The 23,318-nt window shown below is 46.9% G+C and overlaps 1 protein-coding gene across 4 annotated transcripts in view; it reads left to right on the top strand.

Annotated features, from left to right (window-relative positions):
- Positions 1-23,318, top strand: part of LOC311512054 (uncharacterized protein) — a gene marked incomplete at its 5' end in the record, with an annotated part of 57,907 nt that overhangs the window by 10,145 nt on the left and 24,444 nt on the right. For all 4 annotated transcript variants that reach the window (XM_084613070.1, XM_084613069.1, XM_084613071.1 and 1 more), the window contains 7 exons: positions 1,751-1,871; positions 2,744-2,829; positions 3,743-3,867; positions 4,849-4,908; positions 18,941-19,007; positions 21,120-21,214; positions 21,906-22,034. In XM_084613070.1, the coding sequence (XP_084469196.1) occupies positions 1,751-1,871; positions 2,744-2,829; positions 3,743-3,867; positions 4,849-4,908; positions 18,941-19,007; positions 21,120-21,214; positions 21,906-22,034 (683 nt within the window). The remainder of the gene's footprint in view (positions 1-1,750; positions 1,872-2,743; positions 2,830-3,742; positions 3,868-4,848; positions 4,909-18,940; positions 19,008-21,119; positions 21,215-21,905; positions 22,035-23,318) is intronic.

Below are 23,318 nucleotides of genomic sequence, written 5' to 3'. Positions count from 1 at the left end.
GAAAATAAAAAAATTGAAACAAAAAGTCATAAAGTCAAAATCAGAAACAAACTATTTCACTTTATCAAAACAAAACACTTTTTTTCTTTTTTGGAGTATTTGTTTGTAGGGAATGTTTTTTGTTTTCAATCCCTTCTGGAATGAAACAATTTTGAAATCGTGAAACTCCCCCTGGAATGAAAAATCTGGGTTCAGCACAGCTCTGGAGTTTAGTTTGGGTATATCCTGAAGAATCATCTCTCTAACTCTCCCCCAAAATCCTCAGTGTAGCCCTGTGCATGGTATAATTTTGGAAAGAAACTGGTTACATATAAGGGGACAAGAAATTGTTTTGCAATCTGCCCAGGAGCATGAAGCTGGCTGTGCTTGTTAAAATCTTCAGCCCTCTCTGAATTCAACCACTATTGCTGCGATCACTGCAGCTACTGCAAAGGGAATTCCTTCCTTATGTTCCCTGTCACTGGGGAGACCCCACATGGTCCCTGCAGCCCCTCCAAACTTCCATAAGCAGTCATAGAATCATAGGATCGTAGGATTGGAAGGGATCTCAAGAGATCATCTAGTCCCTGCACTCAAGACAGGACCACACATTTTCTAGACCATCCCTGACAGTGGATGAGGAGACAGGCCAAGCTGCTACAGCACTATATGGGAGTCCTGTGGCCACAGCAACCTATTATTCTGGCCAGAGACTGTGTGTCTGCCCAGTCCCAGCCTGAAGTCAGAAGAGCTGGTATGAGGTGCAGGTGTGGAGCCATGTTCTCCCACTCATCCTCATACTTCACCATATTGGGGAGACCGTCTTGCTTACATACAAACCAGCTAGGAGGGACCTCCAGTGGCCAGGGGAGACCTGCCCACCTTAAAAACCAGAAGGAACTTATTCCCCAACTGACTACCCAGCCCACCGCCAGCAGGGACCTGCTACCCACCCACTCAACCATCCCACAATCAAGGCCACAGGAAATCTTGCCTGCCAGCACTGCCACTGTGAGGACAAGCTGCCAGGCAGGGGAACTGCTTAGGCAATATGTCTACACTAGCCATTTTCGGGAAATCTCCCACTGCTGCAGGACAACCATTGGCAGCAACAGTGGGAGCACTAGTGTAGACAGAGCACAGACGTTACCACCACCCACTCGTCTAACCCTGCTCAAATCAGGTCTAGACAACAAGGGAGCCCCTTCTTAAGATAGGAGTACTTGTGGCACCTTAGAGACTAAAAAATTTGTTTGAGCATAAGCTTATACAGTTGTAGCTCACGAAAGCTTATGCTCAAATAAATTGGTTAGTCTCTAAGGTGCCACAAGTACTCCTTTTCTTTTTGCAGATACAGACTAACACAGCTGCTACTCTGAAACCTTCTTAAAATGTTGTCTTCAAATCACTGCTTTCCTCACACATATACCTGACTTATACACAGACCTCCCCTCCCCGCATCAGACTTTACACATACAACCTACAGGCTCTTGTAATTTACATGTCCCCAGCTGTGCCTAACCCACAAAGGATGTGTGTGTTATAGCCCCCCCCGCTACGAGGCCTGATTCTTCTTTAGCTCAGTCGGCAGAGACTTGTGCTTTCAGCTCTGGAGATCACTGGCTCAATCCTTGATGTCAGGGAACATTCCATCACACTTATGCGCGCGTACGCTCTCTCTCTCTCTCTCTCCTATGCCTTGGTGCTTCACAGTTTGATTGGATTACTCAGCTCACACAGACACAACTAACAGCTGTCTCTCCTCTCTCAGCCAGCACCTTGGCACTGGGCATGGGCAGTGGAGTGCTGATTGCAGTGCCCTGCCCTGAGGAGGAAGCTGCTTCAGGACAGGTCATTGAAAATGCCATCCAAGAAGCTCTGAGCAACGCCCGGTGAGAAACACTCCAAACTTTGTCCTTAATTCACTCTGTGATAGTGACCACATAAGAGGCTCCAGCACTGATTTAGGAGAGGAGTTGGGGATATTTAATTTTTTTTAAATTAATTTTAATTTTTTGTAATCAATGCCTTGGCACAGACCAGGGATGGGCATTTTAAAAGAGAACAGCATTGCCTTAAAAAAAATTAAATATCTCCATCTCCTCTGCTAAATCAGAATTTATGAGCAGACAAAGAAACTGTAAATACATTTGTATTTCAAAACAAAAATGATTTAAAAAGTAGCTCTCCCTTTCACTTTTCCCTGCATCTATTAATTGTGTGTGAAATTCACCCTTGTGCAGATGGCCAAAACAAGATCTATGGAATACTTGAACCCTCTTCTGCAGAGAGAGGTGAATTTCACTGCACATCAGTAATAACGCCTAAGCCCAAGCTAAGGAGGTACAGAAAAATACTGTTCTCTGGGGGTGAGGGAAACCCAGAACAAATTTTTAGCAGCTAAGTAGAAGGAAGAAATATCATTCTAACTACTTCGCTTTGAAAAATGAGTAGTAATTTAAAATCTATACTTAGATTATGTTGCAGATCTCAGGGGCCCCAGACTATTCTTGCTGTGATCATTTCTCCAGACTACACTGCAACAAGGATATAGTGCAGACTATGTCCTTAATCTCAGGTCTGGGTGACTCCTTGATATGATTTTCAGTATAGTTCTATGTACTGTGTACTGAGGCTTGTTTACTGGGCCTTAGACAGCATGCAGTTATATAGCTAGATTATCTGTTAGTAACCAGTGCATCCACTCTGATGCCCTGCTAGCTCACTTCTTCCTATCACAAGGCATTTTTTTTTTTGTTTGCAGGTCAAAAGGGATCATTGGGAAAGAGCTGACTCCCTTTATGTTACAGAGGGTGAATGAACTGACTAGTGAAAAATCGCTGGACTCCAGTATCCTTTTACTAAAAAAAAAAAAAAAAAATATTCCACAATCCCCTCCAAAAAATGTCATTGTACAGGTTGACCACAAAATACCATCACTGTTGCTAATCTGGAAACTTGAAAGCACAAAAACTTTAGCATTTCAAAACAGTTGAACGCACAGAAATAGTTGTTAAGCTTGTTAATAACACTCTGTCTCCCTCAACTTCTGTTGTAAGAACTAGTGACTGGCAAAGAGAGGAAGAGTTCTAAAGCCAAGGCTCCCCTGCAATTTTCAGGACAGGCAGTACACCAAACACCCAAGCTGCCAGGCTCTGTCAGTCTTAGAGAGAAGACTGGGCATCATTATTATATGTCACTTGAGTAGCATTTGTGCTTGAGCGTACTGGAGTGTGGTCAATCACCCTGCATAGGGAGCCTGATTCCCCACTGCTTTGTTCAGTCAGTTACACTGATGCAAAGTGAGAGTTAAGTGCCAGCACATCAGTGTGTAAGTCTACTTGGTACAGGTGAGGAAAAAGGATGGCCCAGCAGTTAGGAAGTGCACTTGGGAGACATGGATTCAATTCCCTAGTCCACTACAGACTTCCTGTGTGATCTTAGGCAAGCCACGTAGGGCCAGATCCTCAAAGGTATTTAGGCACCTAACTGTTAGGCTCCCCATCTGATAGCGTTTCCCTGCGTCCGAGGTGCATAGTAAAGATAAATGCCTTTAAAGACTGTGAGGTGTCCACGCACTAGGGGAATCTGGCATATGTACAATAACTAGAGTGGGGTGAATCAGGACCAAGAGGTCCCCCTGTTTCGTTGTCCCAGTCTCCACTTCCTGTTCTCTCCCCCTTAGGGAAGGGAATTTCCAACACAGGCTTCTCCCAGGACAGTTTCTTGCTGTTCATTTCTTTAAAAAAGAATATCCATTCAGACATCGCTCTGATCCAGAACAATGCCAGAGTGGGCAGCCGCATAGCTGTGGCCCTGTGCAAGATCCAGACTGCCACAGGGAAGGGCAACCTGCCTCAGTGTGAGAAAGTAACTGCACTTAGGCCTGTGAGTCCTCTGCTCTTCCGTGTATAGTGCCTATTTAAAAATAGCATTATAGATAAGTTCACAGCCAGTGTCCAAAACATGGTAACTCTATCCACTGTGGGGCAAGGACCATCCATTCTGCTGTAAACAGCTGGAAAGTCTCTCTTTCTTCACTCTCTAATTTCCCTCAGGTGCTTTTTAAATCCTCTTCATTCTTTATTTTCATTCCCTCTTTCTAAAAGCTTCTCTGAGCCAAAGTCCTCAGTGATTAGCAGAGGCATTGGTCTTAGTCATCAAAGTGGATCCCTAGGACATTCAGCTTGGGTTTCCTACAAATCCCTTTAAGGTTCTACCTTGTTTTCACATTTCTCCCCTTCCCAGCACATATATACCTTTCCCAACACGTCAACTTAGTTGATGTCAATGCAAAGTAAAGTCATGTCTGCACTACAGAGCCTTGACCAATATAGCTATGCTGGCAGAGCCCCCTAGTGTAGGCACAGTGTAAACTTGCAGAAAGAGTTCTGCAGGCATAGCTACACCCCGTCCTCAAACAACATTAGCTAGGCTGACAGAAGCACTGTTCTGTCAGCCAAGTTGCATTTACACTGTTTGTTTGGGGTTTTTAAATTATTTTTTTCCACACTCATAACCAACATAGCTATGCCAATGAAACTTTGTACTTTTGGTGTTGTGTGTACACGTGTGCGTCTAATACCCTGCATGCCTCAAGAAGTTTATTCTTCTTCTGCGGCTAGCTGTAAGGAGGAGTAGTTCAGAGGGTAGAATTCAGAATAGATTTTCCTTTCTTTCCAAAGGCACTCTGTGGAAGGACTGTCTGGTCTGGCCTAGCCAGATAAGATCAAGCCTTCACAGTATGATTTTCATCTACTTTGATAGGTTGGTGGGAGAGTGAGCTTGAGAAAAACAAACAAAACTCAGCACTTCTTCTGGCCAATTTTTTCCTCTACTTTCTCCTCCCCCCACCCCACCCCCATTAAGGTGGTGATTGGAGGCATCAACGTGGACTTCATAGCCAAGGCAAGGAATACCACCATACAGGTACTATATCTAAAGCACTCGTAGACACTACCATTCTCAACTACTTTCACACAAGTTCCAAGCCAAAAAATGTGTGTGTGGGTGTGTGTGGTGTATCTGAATATGGAAGTGCAGAGTGGGTGCCTAATGTGCCTTTATATTTGGGGAGGGTACAGTGTCATGTATTGGTGTAATACGGGGTAGTCAATAATAGGCGGACTGAGGGTCAAATACAGACCACCAGATGCTTCTGAATGGACTCTGGAATATTTTTATTTACTTATTATCATCATCATTGGGTTTTTTAAAATTATTTTCTCTTAAGTCTAGACATTGACTATACCTTGACCAAGACATTGGGACCTTGACAAAAGATAACTGACTACCTCTGGTGTAATGTGTGTATGTGGGCACACACAATAACCTAATCTGACCTGCATCCAAGCTGATCTCAGTGCACTTCATGGCAGGAGAGGAGGTACAAAAGTGGCAATATACCACCTTTGTGGCCCTCATGTTCAGGGGCTGTCTTCTGGAGGCAGCTCTGACCCATGTGTGTAAGTTAAGGCTGATCAAATTTACATCCAGCTGCCCCCAATCCCAAGGGGCTGTTCTAGTAGACCAGCTCATGCACAGAGCTGCCCAGCCAGGCTCCCCTTTTCTCCAGCCACATCCCTGGTACCAGATGCTAGAAGTGAGGTTATGGAACAGCTACTTCTGCAGCACCCTAGGATAACCCTTATACAGAGGCACTTCCCAAGAGGAAGTTTTTTGTCCTTTGCATCGCTATGGTTGGCAGCACAAACCAATGGGAGCAGGAGCCAAAATCTGGTCCAATGTCTATGTGTAGAGTACTGAGGGTAGGTTTATTTTTGTTTGTGTGTATAGCGCATGTCAGTGTGTCAAACTGTACAGAATACAGCGTGGCGAGTGAGTGTATAATGCAGTTATGGGGGGGGTGTATAGGAAGCATGTGGGTATGGTTAGAGAACATTTACGTAGGGGGAACTCCTATCTGCGCAGAAACAAATCTTAAGAAGCCTTTCACAAAAGCTGCGGTGTTACAGTTACAGCCAATCTGCTTAACTAACTTGGATTTGGATGGGAAATCAATTGTAGTTTAGAAAAAATATAAAGTGGTAAATGTCCCCAGCAACTCATTCTCTCGCTTTTTTTTTTTTGCTTTTTTTAAAGGAAGTATCTTTTAAAATCTATTTGGTGTCTCAAGAGTTTTGTCTGGAGCAGAATTGTGTCATCTCCATTTCAAAGCATGCCTGCTTGCCTTTTAAGTGTACATGTACTTTTTATTTTTTTGTTTTCTGATGGGAGGTAGTGTACAGTACAGCTGAATATGGCGTTATGCATTTATGTGAGTGTGGCAAAGTACCTTGTTCTCCTCAAGAGACTCAGTCCTTTTTAGCCTTGGAGACACCAGCTTGGGCAAGGCAAATCCTTGCAGGTAGCACAGGGTTCGGTTATTCCTTTCCCTGATCAGTCCCTTGTGTTTGTTTTCCTTCCCTTCTGGGGCGGAGGAGTGTAGCCTCCCTTCCTCCCTTGGTGTCTTGCTGCCCTTAGCCGACTGGCAGCTTCTCTCCCTCTCTCCTCCCATGCCAGGACCGGTTTAAAAAGGTCTCCACCAGTTGGAGCCAGCTGAACCTAATTAGCTCCCTAGCAACCCCTTTTCCAGCTGAACCTTATTTCCCCATGGTTATCTCCTCAGTGGACAGGGAGAGGCTATTTAATCCCCTCGGACTAATTACTACCCCTCCCTTTTTTGTAGCTGTTTGTCCTGGGTTTACCACACTGTTTTTCTTGGGTTTACCACATTCTCTCCCCTCCCACCCCCGCCCCACTCAACACTATGGGGTTGGGCTAGTTGAGTCAGAAAGCAGTGCACTCTCGATAGGCCATCTGCATTGCCATGTTGGATTCCAGACCTATGTTGTACTGTGAAGTGGAAGGGTTGAAGCGACAGGAACGAGCTCGTTACTCTCGCATTTTTGTCTTTTGTTTTGGTGCGTCCACTGCAGAGGGACATGGTCCGTGACAAGGTAAACCTCCGTCCTAGTAGATAGTAGAGTAGGCTTTCTACGGCCTATTGTACCGCCAGGCATTCCTTTTCCACTACAGCGTTCTTCCATTCCCTAGGCAGGAGTTTTCTACTGAGGAAGAGGACGGGGTGTTAGTCGCCTCTGACCGTTTGTGAAAGTACCGCCCCCAACCCTACTTCAGAAGCATCGGTTTGCAGGATAAACTCCTTCCCCCAGTCTGGGGCTACAAGTACGGGGTCTGTGCAGAGGGCCGTCTTCAGATCCACAATAGCACCTTCAGCTACGGCAGACCAATTTATTATGTCTGGGCCCCTAGCTTTTGTTAGGTCTGCTAATGGGCATGCCCTGGTGGTGAAGTGGGGAATGAACCGTCTATAGCACCCCACTAGTCCCAAGAAGGCTCTGACCTGTTTTTTCCGGAGGGATCGGGGCAACTTCTGTATAACTTCTAACTTGTTGAGTTGGGGCTTCACCATGCTCCTCCCCTCTATTTTCCCGAAGTACTTGGCCTCAGCTAACCCGATCGAACATTTGGAGGGATTCGCCGTCAGCCCCGCCTTCCTCAGGGTGTCCAGAACCGCTTCCACCTTCTCCAAGTGCATCTCCCAGTCGGGGCTATATATAATGACGTCGTCGAGATAGGCTGCCATGTACTTGCCAGGGGGTCGCAACAGCTTGTCCATGAGCCGTTGAAATGTAGCGGGAGCACCATGCAACCCAAAGGGGAGGACGGTGTACTGATACAGACCTTCTGGAGTTGCAAAGGCCGTCTTTTCTTTGTTGGCCTTGGCCAGTGGGATCTGCCAATAGCCCTTGATCAGGTCAAGGGTAGACATAAATCGTGCTTTTCCCAGTCTGTCAATTAGCTCATCTATCCGGGGTATAGGGTACGCATCAAATTGGGATACCTCATTCAACTTGCGGAAGTCATTGCTGAACCTCATACTGCCATCAGGCTTAAGCACTAATACCACGGGACTTGACCATTGGCTATGAGATTCTTCAGTGACTCCTAAGGTCAGCATTTTCTGGACCTGTGTCCTGATTGCCTCTCTTTTGGCCTCCGAGATCCGGTATGGCTTGATGTTCACTTTCACTCCAGGCTCTGTGAGGATGTGGTGATGAACCTCCGTAGTCCTGCCTGGCTTTTCCAAGAACACATCCTGGTTGCGTTTGATCAGGCTGATCACTTCCGATCGTTGTTCTGGAGTCAACCCCGGAGATATCCCCACCTGGTCGGGCTGGTTGCTTTTAGGGGATGGCGCCCCCAGCGCAACCACCGGAACTTCTCTATCCTGCCAAGGTTTCAGCAGATTTATATGGTAGATCTGCTCCAGCTTCCAGCGGCCTGGCTGTCGGACCTTATAGTCGACTTCTCCTAAGGCTTCTATTATTTCGTATCACCCCTGCCACCTGGCCAGGAGCTTGCTCTCCACCGTGGGTATGAGCACCATTACCCGGTCTCCCACCTGGAACTTCCGGGTTGCCGCTTGGCGATTGTAGTATGTCTGTTGTGTCTCTTGTGCCTTCTCCATGTGTTTGCGTACAAGGGGGGCAACTTGGGCTATCCTGTCTTTCATCTGTAACACATGTTCAATGACATTTCTCTCTGGGTTCGGCTGTTCTTCCCAGCCTTCTTTAGCCAGGTCCAGTATGCCCCTGGGGTGGCGACCATATAACAGCTTGAAGGGAGAGAATCCCGTAGAAGCCTGGGGTACTTCCCTTACGGCAAACAGCGAGTAGGGCAGCAGAGCGTCCCAATCTTTCCCATCGCAACTAACCACTTTCCGCAACATGTTCTTCAATGTCCTATTGAAGTGTTCGACAAGACCATCGGTCTGGGGATGGTAGACCCATGTCCTGAGGGTCCGTATGTGGAGCATTGTACATAGGTCATTCATCAGCTTAGACACAAAGGGGGTCCCTTGGTCCGTCAGGATCTCCTTGGATATCTCTGGAAAAAATCTGGACTAATTCTTTGGCTATGGTCTTGGTTAGGGCATTCCGCAGGGGTACGGCCTCAAGGTATTGGGTAGCATAATCTAGTATTACCAGAATGTACTGATGGCCCCTGGCTGACTTCTCCAATGGCCCTACTAGGTCTATAGCTATTAGCTCAAATGGGGTCTCAATAATTGATAGAGGTACCAAAGGGGCCCTTTAGTGTGGTCGGGGCCCATGTATCTGGCATTCCGGATAGGATGTACAATATCGTCGGACCGCTGCATAAATGCCAGGCCAAATAACCTCTGCAGGATCCGATCAAGAGTCTTATTGACCCCTAGGTGGCCCCTGAACAAATGGCTATGGGCCAGATCCATCACGCCCCTCTGATGCTTCTGTGGGACCAAGAGTTGTTCTACGACTTGCTCTTGGACCCAGACTACTCTGTATAGCAGATCGTTCTTAATCACATAACATGGCCCTGGGCCCTTAACTTTCCCCTCCACGGGGACCCCATTTACCTCAACTACTTCTTTATGAATATTGTTGTATATTGGATCATTGGCCTGATCCTGACCAAAATTCCCGAGTGCGATCCCCATTTGTCCAAACTCAGGAGGGGTCTACCTCAGTCTCCCATTTGGGGAAAGCCCCTGGGGAACCCAGTTCGGCGATAGGATCGCCAGCCCAGTCCCGCTGTTGGTTGAGCCACCTCTTTCCCCTACAAGCATAGACTTCTGGTATTGGGTCAGGATCTTCGTCCCCCTCCTTTTATCTTCCCTCCGTTCCCTCCGAGTCTTCCCCGGCAGGGAGAACAAATCCTGGTCAAATTCATGGAAGGCCGGGGTGGGGGTGGGGTTAACTAGCAGGGCCACCCCCTGGGTCCCAGAGTCATTATTTTCTTCTACGTTCTCCCCGGAGAGAAGGCTATCAAATTCTGGGAAGTCTCATCCGATAAGGACTGGGTAGGGGAGTTTCAGAACTACTCCCACCGTCACCTTAGCGGGGTTTCTGCGAACTTCTATTTTTATGGGGATGGTTGGGTAATAGTTGACATCCCCATGCACACAGGATATTCCTGAGCACTTGGCCCGGGATAGTTGGTCCTGCCCTACCAGCTTCCCCGAGACCAACGTGATCACACTCCCCGAGTCTACTAACGCGGTGCTCTCTATACCATTCATCTTAATGGGTCTAGTGTACCTATGAGGGACCATCGCAACCCCAACTAGATCTATTAGATCACATGGTCCCCCTATATCTCCCAATTCGCATTACATGGGCTTTTCTAGATTCGGGCACTGGGCAGCGATAGGCCCTAATTCACCACAGGCGTAACATCGGTACCCTGCTCAGGGCAGCTCCCTATCTTTCGGGCTGCTGGGCTTTATCCCCCAAGTCTTTCTCCCTCAGTCCTCAAGTCTTTCTGGGACTGCCGGCTGCTCTTCCACCTCCTTCCTCCCTTCCATTATCCGGCCTGGCGCTAGGACAAACCGGGGCCTCGGCATGGAGACTTGTCTCCGATTCTGGTGCTTTCCTTCCCCGGTGATCCGAGAAAGTTCTTGGGCTGCTAAGTGCCTCTCTACGAGGGCAACTAGTTCATCATAGGAGGAGGGATCATTTTGACGGACCCATCCTCATATGTCCGGCGGCAACCCCCTCATGTACCTGTCCAACACTAGAATTTCCACTACCTTTTCCAGCCCATGGGTCTCGGGGCAGAGCCACTTCCGGGCGAGGTGAATTAAGTAAAAAAACTGGGACGTTGGCGCTTTGTTGTCCCGGTATTTCCTCTCGTGGAAGCGTTGGGCCCTTATGGCTGGCGTCACGCCTGACCTTGCCAAGATTTCCACCTTCAGCTGGGAGTAATCCATAGCTGCTTCCATGGTCATGTCGAAATAGGCCTTCTGGGCCTCCCCGCTCAGAAATGGAGCCAGGATCCCTGCCCACTGGTCTTGGGACCAGGCCTCCCATAGTGCCGTTCTCTCAAACGCGAAGAGATATCCTTCTATATCGTTGTCTGTTGTCATCTTCTGTAAATAGTTGCTTGCCTGCAGCGGCCGGGCCCCCTGGCGTCTGTGCGTCAGGGCTTTCAACTGGTTTACTACTTCAGTAAGGGTGGCTCGATCTTGGGCCACCTGGTTCATCAGTAATTGGTTCGTCTCCTGTTGGACACATACTGCCTCTTGTTGGGTCGCCATCTGTACCCTCGGAGCTTCTTGTTGGGCCGCAGTGGCCTGTATCAATGCCTTCACTACATCCTCCATTTTTTTTTTTAAAACCCTGCCCTGAGATGGCTTGCCACCGAGCCTTACTCACTCACTATCCCACTGCTTACACCATGTGTGGCAAAGTACCTTGTTCTCCTCAGCAGACTCAGTCCTTTTTAGCCGTGGAGACACCGGCCTGGGCAAGGCAAATCCTTACAGGTAGCACAGGGTCCGGTTATTCCTTTCCCTGATCAGTCCCTTGTGTTTGTTTTCCTTCCCTTCTGGGGCGGGGGAGTGTAGCCTCCCTTCCTCAAAGGGTTTGGTGTCTTGCTGCCCTTAGCCTGCTGGCAGCTTCCCTCCTTCTCTCACTCTCTACTCCCACGCGGGGAAGGGTTTAAAAAGCTCTCCACCAGTTGGAGCCAGCTGAACCTAATTAGCTCCCTAGCAACCCCTTTTCCAGCTGAACCTTATTTCCCTGTGGTTATCTCCTCAGTGGACAGGGAGAGGCTTTTTAATCCCCTGGGACTAATTACTACCCCTCCCTTTTTTGTAGCTGTTTTTCCTGGATTTACCACAGTGAGGTTGAGTGGGACTCCTGGTTGGCCTGGTTTAAATTACAATGCACTGATTGCTGAATTAGGGACTAGGGGCAAAATCCTGCTCTCAAATATGGTATCCTGCTCTCCACACCTATGCAGGGGAGTAATTGCTGGAGGAATCCAGCATTCATAGCTAGGGAATGTGAACAAAGAGGTTATAATGAACACAAAAGTGATAAGATGTGGGCCATGCCAGATCACTGAGAGCGAATTCTAGAGCTGAGAACACCCTGTTTCTGGTCCCCAGGAGTTTTAACTGCGAACTGACAACAAAAATAGCCTTACTGACAGCAGCTGTGAGAGGGCACAGAGGAAGAAGCCATCTGTAAAATACAAGATCCCTAGTCTATTTATGCTTTTAGGACCAGATTTTTAAAAGAGCTCTCATTGTTCTGCATTGCCGATTCATATCAGAGCACTGGTGTGATGCACTCTCATCATGCTGTCCCTTTTAACAAGAAGACAGCTGCATTCTGTACTGGTTGTAGATTCTGAGTGGCTCTCAAGGATAGCCCAAAATAGAGCACTTGAAAAGGAAAGTAATCTAGCCTGCCGCAGAAAGGCCACATTTTTTTGGCCAGATAAAAAGATACAGGGGGAGGCAATGCAGCTACCATGGTACGTGGAAATCCAGGAACAGAGAAGAGTCTATTCTTCCCTCCAAGAATGCATACCACCTTGACAAGAGGTGGATAAAGACCCTCAACAACAATGAAATCATAGTCCCTATTTAGTTCCCCAAAATGCTTTCTCCTGCCAGCAAGCATCATCTCTGTCTTGTCTTAAATAAGCTCAAGTGAGCAGGTTTTTATCCAGTTTCTATCTTAGAAAAACACAAGGAAACAGGCTCTGTCTGGGCTCAGCAAAAAAGAGAGAGAGCTGAGTATCACCTGCATAATTGTCCAAGGAGATCCAGAAACTGTTCCACATGGAGTCACCTCTTTTTGCTGTGAAAGCAGGTTGCTAGTTTTTCCATAACTGTAATCACCTGCTGCTTTAAACAGATGTTCTGTTTAATTTCTCTCTATTGCTGTACTCCTGACCAACATTAGGGGGGCGACAAAGCTTCACATGCTCTGATCTATGTACAAAGTGATGGTAAAAGAATTGTAGTGGCCACACTCTGTTTCAAGAGACTGAACAACCAGGAATTTGAAGGGTTTGCTGTGATGAGAAGAATGAAGTAGGGATTGAAGAACAGGGAGTGTGAATGTAACCCACACACCTCCTGGGTGTGGTGTTCTGTCCCATCTAATGGCATCGAGAGCACTTAGAGAGAGAGAAAATGAGTCTGCTCTACAGCCTTAGCTAACAGCCAGTTGGCTTTTAGCTTATGCAGTAGAGGTTCATGCATTAAGCTCCAGAGGTCCCCAGGTCAATCCCACTTGTAACGCCGACAGTGTGTGGGTTATATAGTTCTTTAGCTGAGGAAGCACATCCCGAGCTTCAGAGACTTCCCAGTTGAAATCCCGGATGAGCCCCCACTTGTAATGTCGACAGACCCCGGTCGCCCATAGGCAGGCTGGGATCTCTGGAGCTTGGTGCATGAGTCTCTACCGCATGAGCTAAAAGCCAACTGGCAGTTAGCTAAGGCTGTAGAGCAGATTCATTTTATCTCTCTCTCTAAGTGGTCTAGGTGCCATTAGATGGGACAGAACGCCACACCCAGGAGGTGTGTGGGTTACATGAGCACCTTTCAATATTCTTACTGGAGCCAGTTTTGAAATCTATGTAACTGGGATTGCTGTAAAATGGATTATTTGCTCTTCAGTGTGCTCACGCTGTGAGCAGGTTGATTTAACATTAACATAGGGATGAGTTTTCAAAGCAGTGCCTTTGACTCACTCAGACAGGCACTCTGGCTTTTAACTCCTTGGTGGGATTTTTTGAGGCTACATCTATTGCTGACAGTGGGTGTCAGAGTAAAAATAGCCAAGCTTGGTGCTTTGAAAATCAGCTGCTGTCAAATGGGGCTGTGTAAACCTTGCAGCATTCATATAGGCAAGCAATTAGGGGAAGCAGAGGGGGAAATTCTTTACTCCTGGCAGTGCTGAAAGCAAGCAGGAATTCACAGGTACTGCTGACAAATTTAACCTATGGGCCAGGTGGGTCAACGCCAGAGGCAATAGTAAATGAGGGGTAACAGTCAATGGTGAGGGGAGAAAGACTGAAGGGATACCCAGGTGCTTTGTTATAAAATGTTTCCATTTTGATTTGACTCAGTTGTGTGTTTCTCTATACTAATCAGCTAAGTGTAAGCAGGGGAATGGTCCCGCTCTTATGGGGAACTTTCCCTTTACCCAGAGGCCTTCCTGACCTCAAGGGCTCCCCTTCCACTCTCCTGTGTGGCAGAGTCCTCATAAACCCAAGAAGGCTTGGCCCAGGATTCCTGGGGGGCTCGACCCCCCAACCTCGTTGTGGTCACTTAGGGCAGGGGCTAGGGTGTCCCCACTCTGGGGTGCTCTCTCTACACTGGATGCTTCCCTGTCCCACTGTCATTACATACAGTTAAAAGCAAATATAGTTTATTAAACAGCAATCAATTAAAAAAAATAAGGAAAAAATGGGAAAGGTGAAACCAAAACAGAGAACCCAGCTCTGTGGCACAGGGACATCACAACCAGCATATCTGGAATGTAAGGGAAGTTCAGTCTGTTCCTTACAAGTACCAGGCCTCCCACCCAGGCCCTGGCTGTGCTGCAGGGATGCTGCGGTCAGACACTTGCTCTGGCGGTGGCCACACACCCTCAGGCTCTAGGTGGCAGGACCCTTCTTCCCAGCCCCTGCCCTGCCTGGCCTGCAAGGCCTCTTGGCTGGGGGTGTCTCCCTGGGCTGGGCCTGCTGCCCAGGATCCTCCTCGCTCTCCCTAGCTGCTCACCGCACCCAGCTCCAGACTGCTCCAGCTCCAGCTCCACTCTGCCTCCAGCTCCCTGGGCTGCTTCTCTGGCCCCTCTGGCTCTGGTTGCTGCAGCTCTGCTCCCAGGACAGGTCTGCTCTGTGGGCTGCTTCTGTGACTCTGCTCCCAGCACTGACCTGCTTCCTGGGCTGTTTTTCTGGCCCCCCCCGGATCTGGAACAGCTCTGCTCCCCAGCTCAGCTTGGGCCCGTGCTACCTCCTTAGCTCAGCCCCACTCTGTCTGACCCAGGCAAATCCAGCTCACACAGAGGACGGGCTCTTCTCCCCCCAGCTGCCTCCTGACTCCCTGATTAGCCTGCCCACCCTGTCAATCAGGCTGACCTGGAGCATTGGCCTCTCCCCATTGTTCCTGGGGACTGTCAGTCTCAGGGTCCTCATTTCCCATAGATCCTTCCCCTTTCTTTTGGTGCTGGGAGCTAGCCAACCAAAACACCCCCATTGAGTTTTAGTAAGGGGACAAGAGTCCTCTTATATAAGGTTCTATGATCTCTGGGACAGCATTCAATGCACATTTGTGAATATGTGAAGTTTTGACTGTTTTCCAGATCCGATGCTGGTGCTCTCAGGGACAATACTTTTACATCCCAGTCTTATGGGCGGGGGGGGGGGGCAGAGGAAAGGAGCAACACTTTTAGACTTGGCCCAGAACAACTGAAAAAGTGTAAATCTCTCATCAATGGGCCCTGCATTCTGACACCATTTCCCTGCAGGAGTGAAGTGCCAGCACTTTCTTTTATAGTACCATAAAACAGTTTTATTGAAAATGGGGTCAAAATATAAAAAAGATACAAAGATGTAATAGATGCCAAAGGATTAGGTCATTGCTGAGTTGGTCATTGCAGCTAGGCAAAATGAGCATTTGCTGTTTGGTATATGCTATGGACAAGACAAGAGTTTCTTTCCTTTTAAATAACTGTTTCGCTGTGTGTTACAGAATTGTACACAACTGAGAAAGCTGTTAGATTCACAGACTATATAGGCAGTTACACAACTAAATGATGAGAACAGGTAGTAACCCCAGAGTATTAACAATTTATTGTTACTGGCTTTTTTCCAGCTTCCAGTATGCATAGTGCAATAGAGCATGAACTGCTAAATAAGTAGCAGGCAGAAATGCAGGTGACTAAAAACTTGGGAAGGTAGGGTAGCCTTGTGATTACAGCACTGACCTAGAAATCAGGAGATAAGAGTTTAATTCCTGGAGTCTGACACAAACTTAATTTCTCTGTGCTTATTTTCCTTGATCTAAAATGAGGATAATAGTAATTCTTTCTTCCTGCCTTTCTTTCTCTCCTGTCTAGTTTTTAGTACAATGGGGCCTTGATTTCTGTTGGGATATTTTTCCTGGAAGGCTGGAATTATTCTGTGTCTGTATTTTAGTTTGAAATTATATGTTGTGAGTAGTAGATTTTTCTAAAGCCCACTTTTCCTTGTATGTTGTCTAGTCTCACCTTAAATCGTAAGATTCTTTTGTGAGCTATAGCATAGCAATACATTTCTCAACAACTACAGTTGCTATTGTGAATAGGTGGCATTCTGCAGTGGGAAATAATCCATAATATTACTTTCTGTATTTGGAAATATTTCCTTGAATACAGTAAGTTGGATTTGTATTAAACCACATACTAAAGGTATAACACATGGGCTATGTTTTGTCCCTCTCTAATGACTACTCCACATAGAGGATGAGTCTACTGCTCCTCTACCAGTTAAATGAGTAAATCTGGTAGTTGGTAGCACTAATAGGCGTTTACAAGATAAAACCCTACTTGTAATACCAGCTAATGGCATTATATGTATAGTTCATGTGGTAGGGGCCTGGCTTTTGGTGCTGATGCTCCAGATTCAATCCATGCAAATGACCCAATGTGAGGATTGTTACAAAGGTATTTTTCAGGCTACTTATGTGACATCAGAAAGTTTGGTTCCGATGGCATTGCCAGAAAATGTGTCTAGTAACTTCTCTGACTGGAAGCATCTCCAGCAGCCACTGGGAGGCTGTGTGAGTTCATTTTGTTAGTGATAACAGCTATGTAGCCGAAATAGGTGGCGGTGTTCCACTGGAATTCTCTCTCAGGTGGCAAAGACACGGTGGTATGAAGATGACTGAGTATCTTCAGGACTCTTGGATCTCGATTGCTCATTTCACTTTTATATACAGCAAACTGCCTGTCTCTGCGTCATTGTGGGCTGCATGCAGTCTGACTATTAGTCCTTCAGGTCATCCTCTTTGTCTGAGCCTTTGCAGACAATGTTTCCCCATTTAGATTTACAGTACAGTTGGCATAAATATTTATGAAAGCATGACCCTTCTAGTTTGTTCTGTTAAGTCAGAGATTCGAATGATTGCAGATGCTGCAGGCACATGGGGTTCCACGTGGGGAGGTCAGTCATGACTCTCCGAGTGAGGGCAGTGCTCTGGAGCAGCCCTGGGGTCAGTTTAGCGCACCAGCTGCAGCCTGTCCTCTCGGCTCAAGGGGAAAGGGATGCAGTTTATTTGCAACCCAGGGAAGCTACACTGCACCTCAGTCAGGACTCCCCAGGATGCAGGATCACTGGGCGGGGGGCAACTGCCCTTCCACCTAAATCGTGCCCCTGGCTATGAGCATTTCAGGTTTTTTAAAAGGGGTGGGGGCAGTGGCCCTTTTGCCCCCGTCTCTGGCACCTACCGGGGGCTGGCTGGGGACGCATTTTGGCACTTGGCACCCGTGTTTAAACCTATGCTTGGAAAATATTCCTCCCTGCCTTTAAATCTTTTACTAAAGGTTTACTAAATCTTTTACTAAAATGATTAGGGGTTTGGAATGGGTCCCATATGAGGAGAGATTAAAGAGGCTAAGACTTTTCAGCTTAGAAAAAAGGAGACTAAGGGAGGATATGATAGAGGTCTATAAAATCATGAGTGGTGTGGAGAAAGTGAATAAGGAAAAGTTATTTACTTGTTCCCATAATATAAGAACTAAGGGCTACCAAATGAAATTAATGGGTAGCAGGTTTAAAACAAATAAAAGGAAGTTCTTCTTCACTCAGTGCACAGTCAACCTGTGGAACTCGTTGCCTGAGGAGGTTGTGAAGGCTGGGACTATAACAGGGTTTAAAAGAGAACTGTATAAACTCACGGAGGTTAAGTCCATTAATGGCTATTAGCCAGGATGGGTAAGGAATGGTGTCCCTAGCCTCTGTTTGTTAGAGCGTGGAGATGGATGGCAGGAGAGAGATCATTACCTGTTAGGGTCACTCCCTCTGGGGCATCTGGCATTGGTCACTGTCGGTAGACAGGATACTGGGCTGGATGGATCTTTGGTCTGACCCAGTATGGCCATTCTTATGTCCTTATGTTAATCTCTGGGATTTCCAGAGCAATGATAATCCTCACGACCTCCCTGGATAGAAGCCTACTGCAGAACAGAAAAACGTTCTTTCTCTGGTTCATGCGCTAAGAGCTCTAAGACCTTTTGATAATAAGCGATGACACCTCAACTGACTTGAGAGAGATCTTTCACCTGCCAGGTCAGGGGAGGCAAGTAGCCTGTCCTGTTTCTAGCTGAAGAATCTGGGGCTGCTGCATCTCAGCAAGAGCCAGGTGAGGTAATGTACTGGTGGGGGAAAGCAGAGTTTGTTCCACAGTCCAGAATCTGGTCATGTATGTGACAGACTGACAGAGCGCTTTAAAAAAAGCGAGAGAAAGTTGAAGGAATGGGCAGGAGGAGAGAGAAAGCAGCAGCCAGACAGATGGGACAGAAGGGCATTTATGAGGACAGAGACATTTAGGAAGAGAATGGAGAGGGAAAGGATATGTAGATTGTGAAGCAGACACTTCCGGGGACAGAGAGAAGGATGCACAGCATAGGCAGACATCAATATCTATTAAATGATTTAAGAATGATATTTCTACACTGCTTAAATGAGGGACTGAATGGGTTGGAGGCTGGTAATGGAATACAGGGCCTTTTGCCCAAGGCCCAGTGGTTCAACTCTAGTCTGAGTTGGTCACTATCTTAGTATAGAACTGTTCAGATCACATAAAACACTACAGTTGGCATCCTTATAAGTAATCTCAGCACATAAGGCCAAAATATTCAATGAACTAGGAGCATGAACTGCCCTCCGACCAACCCCCCGAAGTGGTCCTTTCTGCTCAGAGTTGAAGCAGGTGAATAGGATAGGAAAGCTTGCACTGTTTTTTGTTCTGAAGCTAGAGGACATCAGTCTCCACAGCTGTGTCAAGCCTACCATTTCAGAAGCATTCAGTTCACTTTAAACATATTCAGAGAAATTCTCTCTGTTCTATTCAACTTTCCCAACTCTACTAACTTCCGATTTACTCTTGCAGGCTGGCGGACAGACAAATGCTGGGCAAGTGAGCCAATCTTTTGGAGGTGTGGGGAGAAACCTGGCAGGTGCTTAGTGGTGGGTTTTGTTTGTGGGGTCATGTAAGTAATGGTTTATTGTGTATTGTTTGTATTGCAGGAGTGACTAAGCCCCAATCAGGATCAGAGCCCCACGGTGCTAGACACTGTACAAACACAGTCCCTCCCCTGAAGAGCTTACAATCTATTAGGAAACCAGATGCAACAAGTGGGCATTACAAGAAATAGAAGGGGAGGGCTGGAGGGCAGGCAAGGGAAATGAAAATAAGGTCTTGTAATTACATGCAGTAACTATTTCACAGTGCAATGGCTCCAAATCAGAATTAAACCAACAAACATCAGTCTTCCCTGATTAATGCTGACCAGGTTTGCAGCAGTTATTAGCTGACTTCCTACAGGAGCCACAGTAGCTTTAGAGATTAACTCAGGGAGGATATTTCCACGCATAAAGGGCAAGCATGGAAATATTTGTGGGAGAAGCAGACAAAGGGACCTTCAAGGCTGTGATCATTAGGGTGACATCATAAGATATGTGCTGTAAAGTTATTGGCACCACTCCAGTAGCCCAGGTTTACTGGTGCCGTAATGAGCAGAGCTTGAAATGTTGTTAATTTGGGGAAAGGAGAGAAGGTTTACAGAAAAAACCCTAATGTAGCTCATGTAGGAGCAGAGAAGTTATTTCACCTCTGCCTTTGGCATTGGTTTGACTGCTGCTGGAATACTATGTACAAAGTTCTGGTATCCACAATTCAAGAAGGATGTTGATAAATTGGAGACAGTTCAGAGAAGAGCCACGAGAATGATTAAAGGATTAGAAAATGTGCCTTATAATGATAGACTCAACAAGCTCAATCTATTTAGTTTATCAAAGAGAAGGTTAAGGGGTGACTTGATTTAAAAATCATCAGTGGTGGAGAATCCACCATAACCTTTGGTAAGTTGTTCCAATTGTTAATTACCCACACTACTCAACATTTATGCCTTATTTCCAGTCTGAATTTATCTAGCTTCAACTCACAACTATTGGATCCTGTTATACCTTTCTCTGCTAGATTGAAGAGCCCATTACCAAATATTTGTTCCCCACATAGGTACTTACAGACTGTGATCAAGAATGGATGTTTTTCTAAAAGATCTGCTCCTGGAATTATTTTGGGGAAGTTCTCTGGCCTGTGTTATACAGGAGGTCAGACTAGATGGTCACATTGGTTCCTTCTGGCCTTGGAATCTGTGAACCCTGGAGTTTAAGCTTTGTGGTCAGTCCCCAAAGCTTGCTAATGTGAATCTGCCATCACCTCAGAGCAAGGAACGGACGGGCTTTAAAAAACAAGTCCATGCAAGTGAAATATTTGTGATAGCTTGGGAAACTCATTCTCCTCTCAGAGTCAGTTCTAGTCCAAGGTACAGCTGGAGCAGTGGAATAGGAAGTCTAGCGGTGATAGGGTATGTCTACACAGCTTTTTGGAGTGAGTCTCCCAGCCTGAGTTGATAGATTCAGGTTAGCGGGGCTTGTGCTAGTGCTCTGAAAATAGCTGTGTAGACAGCGCTCTGAAGGTGCAGCTCACGCTGGAACTTGGGTTCTGAAGCCCATCCACTTCCATAGGCTTCAGAATCCAAGCCGCATCTTCAAAGTGCTGTCTACACTGCCATGTTTAAAGCACTACCCCGAGTTTGTCGACCCAGGCTTGGAGGCTCACTCCAAAATGATGTGTAGACATACCCACAGAGTCCATGCATAGAAATGATGGGGGGAAACTCTGGGTTGCAATTCTGTAGGTGGGATCCCAAGGAAGAAAGGTGTTATTTGCGGGTGTTTCTTCCCTGCCCACCTTTCCACTTCCCCCATTACCAAACCAAACTAGCTACACAGCCAAAAGTTTCTGTGGCAGAAGACCAGCATATAAACTTGTCTTTTCCCCATGCCAGACAGACTGATGGGCAGCCACAGGGAGCCCTGATAGAGCGTTCTGCTGAAGACATACTAGAAAGGGACTGGTAGATGGGGAGAAGGGCACCGGTTTTTCCAAGAAGAGCCTTCCTACAAATGCTCAAAGGTTTCACCCTTCACAGGCTGGAATTTGCGCTCAAGCATGCTGTCCTCTGCTGGGATTATAATCTTGCTCCCTTGCCATTTGTTTTTAGATTGTTTAAGCCGTCTGGGGAAGATCCCTCTCTTTATCTCAGCTCTGGGGAAGGATGAATATTCAGAGTCCATCTTGCGTTACTGCCACCACATGGTAGGTCATGCAATGACAGTTCCTCAGAGGAACAGAGATGATAATTGAACTTCTTTGGTGTACAGAAACCCCAGAGTTGCATGTGTATAATCCCCTACATCATCTAAATGCACACAGCTCTCTAACCTGTGCCATCATTCTCCTGAATGCAGGCAGAAAAAGTCTACCTAGGATAATAGCTCAGTGGTACTTGCTTGCATTAGAACATTGGACCAAAACTGGCAGGACTGGGAGGGAACTAGCTGGCTTTCTTCAACCTACTGACTGTATTGTGCATCAGTGGGATGTGTCTGGCTTATCATCCATATAAATACGAGAAGTCGGAGACCCCCTTCCTTCCTCAGGCAGAGCATCAGAAAGAGGTGGGGGCAGGGTGCAGGCAGGGCTTTACCAAACTCTATTGGAGAGATCTGTCACTTCCATTTACTAAATAATGTATTAGGTACTCATCTCTATGGAGCCTGGGTGCCTTACACCCATTAAAAACAAACCACCAACCAGTACTGTCCACACTGGGTATTGTGGGATTCCTCACTGATGTTGCTCAGCTCAAGACAGGGAGGAAGTGAAACTGAGAACAGATAGGTGGGCTGCCATGAGGCTGTCTGCTGGGGGAAGAGAAACCTGAAGTCAGCTGAGTGTGATAGAGAAGGAAAATTTACTCCATTTATGACTCTTCCTCCTGTTTTAGGACATGGCAGGAGTCCTTCAGCTTGCGGGGCACAGTACAGCCACCTACTGTGCAGTGATTACAGGCAGCGGGGAGCTCAGCCTTGGCTTGGGAGACATGGACATCCACCAGCAGATAACGGAGCAACATGTAAGGACTCCCTCTGACCTGTAGTCCTTCACTCATAAGGAGGAGCCTGGATGTGTGACAGTTGCAAGTATCTAGTGCACGTGCTTGTGGGTGGAGGATGCCTAGATAACATAATTATACATTGCAAGTGGCGGCATACTGAAAGCAGCATCAACCTGTGGAAGCCTAAGGGTAGTCTCAAACTTGGGTCAGTGAAATGGCACTGCAGCAAGCTGCTGTCCAGCCAAAGCTACTTATTTCCAGCTAGCCAGATGGAAACAGAAAACGTTCTTTTCCCAACTGAGGGTCATCAATGCTGCCCTATCCACAACGTCTGTGCCACAGACTTCTCGAAAACTAATCCAAGGCAGCCTATTTCTCAAGGCCCCTTTGAGCCCTCAGTAACTTCATGCCCACCGACCTGGAGATGGTGTTTCTCCTTTGGAAACCAAAATAGGAAGCATGGATAAGGCCCCGAAAGCCCATTTTCCTGTCCCATCACCTTCTCTCTACTCCCCCGTCCTCTCTGTTTCTACATGCTGAGCTATTTAAACACAGCTAAACAGAGTCTGCTTCTCAGCCTGGTGGTTAGGGAAGGTTTCAGGACACTAACGGAAGTGATGATTAAAGATGGATTCAAACAAACAAACCCCCACAGCCCTACCCCCTTCCACCACTAATTCCACTGTTGACCAAACAAGAGCCTGTACTTAACAACTGATGGTGATTTGGAAGGCAAGTGTAATTTACTTATCAGCGGGACCCCCAGGAGGTTCAGAATTCCTAGGGGGAAAAAGTGATCACTGCTCCCACTTCCATCTCCACCTTTCCCCTCCCCACACCTTGGCATCAGACAGGAAAACAAAACCATTACATGATGGGTTAATCCTCAGGAGCTTTGCAAAATAACCAATGGAAACTCTGAGCCTAGCTACTGATGAAAGCTGCATTGTGGTGATGTTTACTTCAAGGAAATTTAGCAGAGACATGTGAGAGAGCGAGAGACTGCTGGAGTAGGGATGGAAGTCGACGGCACGTGGCAGCCATTTGTGCAGCGTGTTGTCACGCCAGCCACAAAGAGCCACAACAGGGCTGGGACATACATTATCACAGTGTCTCTGAATTCTGCACGTCTGCCTCAGGGATGCCATGGTTATGGGAGATGACTACTGTGATAGCTAAAATGAACATGTCGTACCTTAATATTTCTAGCTGAGTAACAAGAAATACTGGGCTGCTTACTTAAGTGATCAGTCCCTCTGCTCTCTGCTGCCATTCACCGCCCAAGTGGTCAAGATCTGGAAG

The sequence above is a fragment of the Lepidochelys olivacea genome, assembly GCF_965140295.1.
Source record: "Lepidochelys olivacea isolate rLepOli2 genome assembly, chromosome: 1".
Taxonomy (NCBI): Eukaryota; Metazoa; Chordata; order Testudines; family Cheloniidae; genus Lepidochelys; species Lepidochelys olivacea.
Note: the sequence above shows the minus strand (reverse complement) of the source record. Positions and strands in the feature narration are given on the sequence as shown.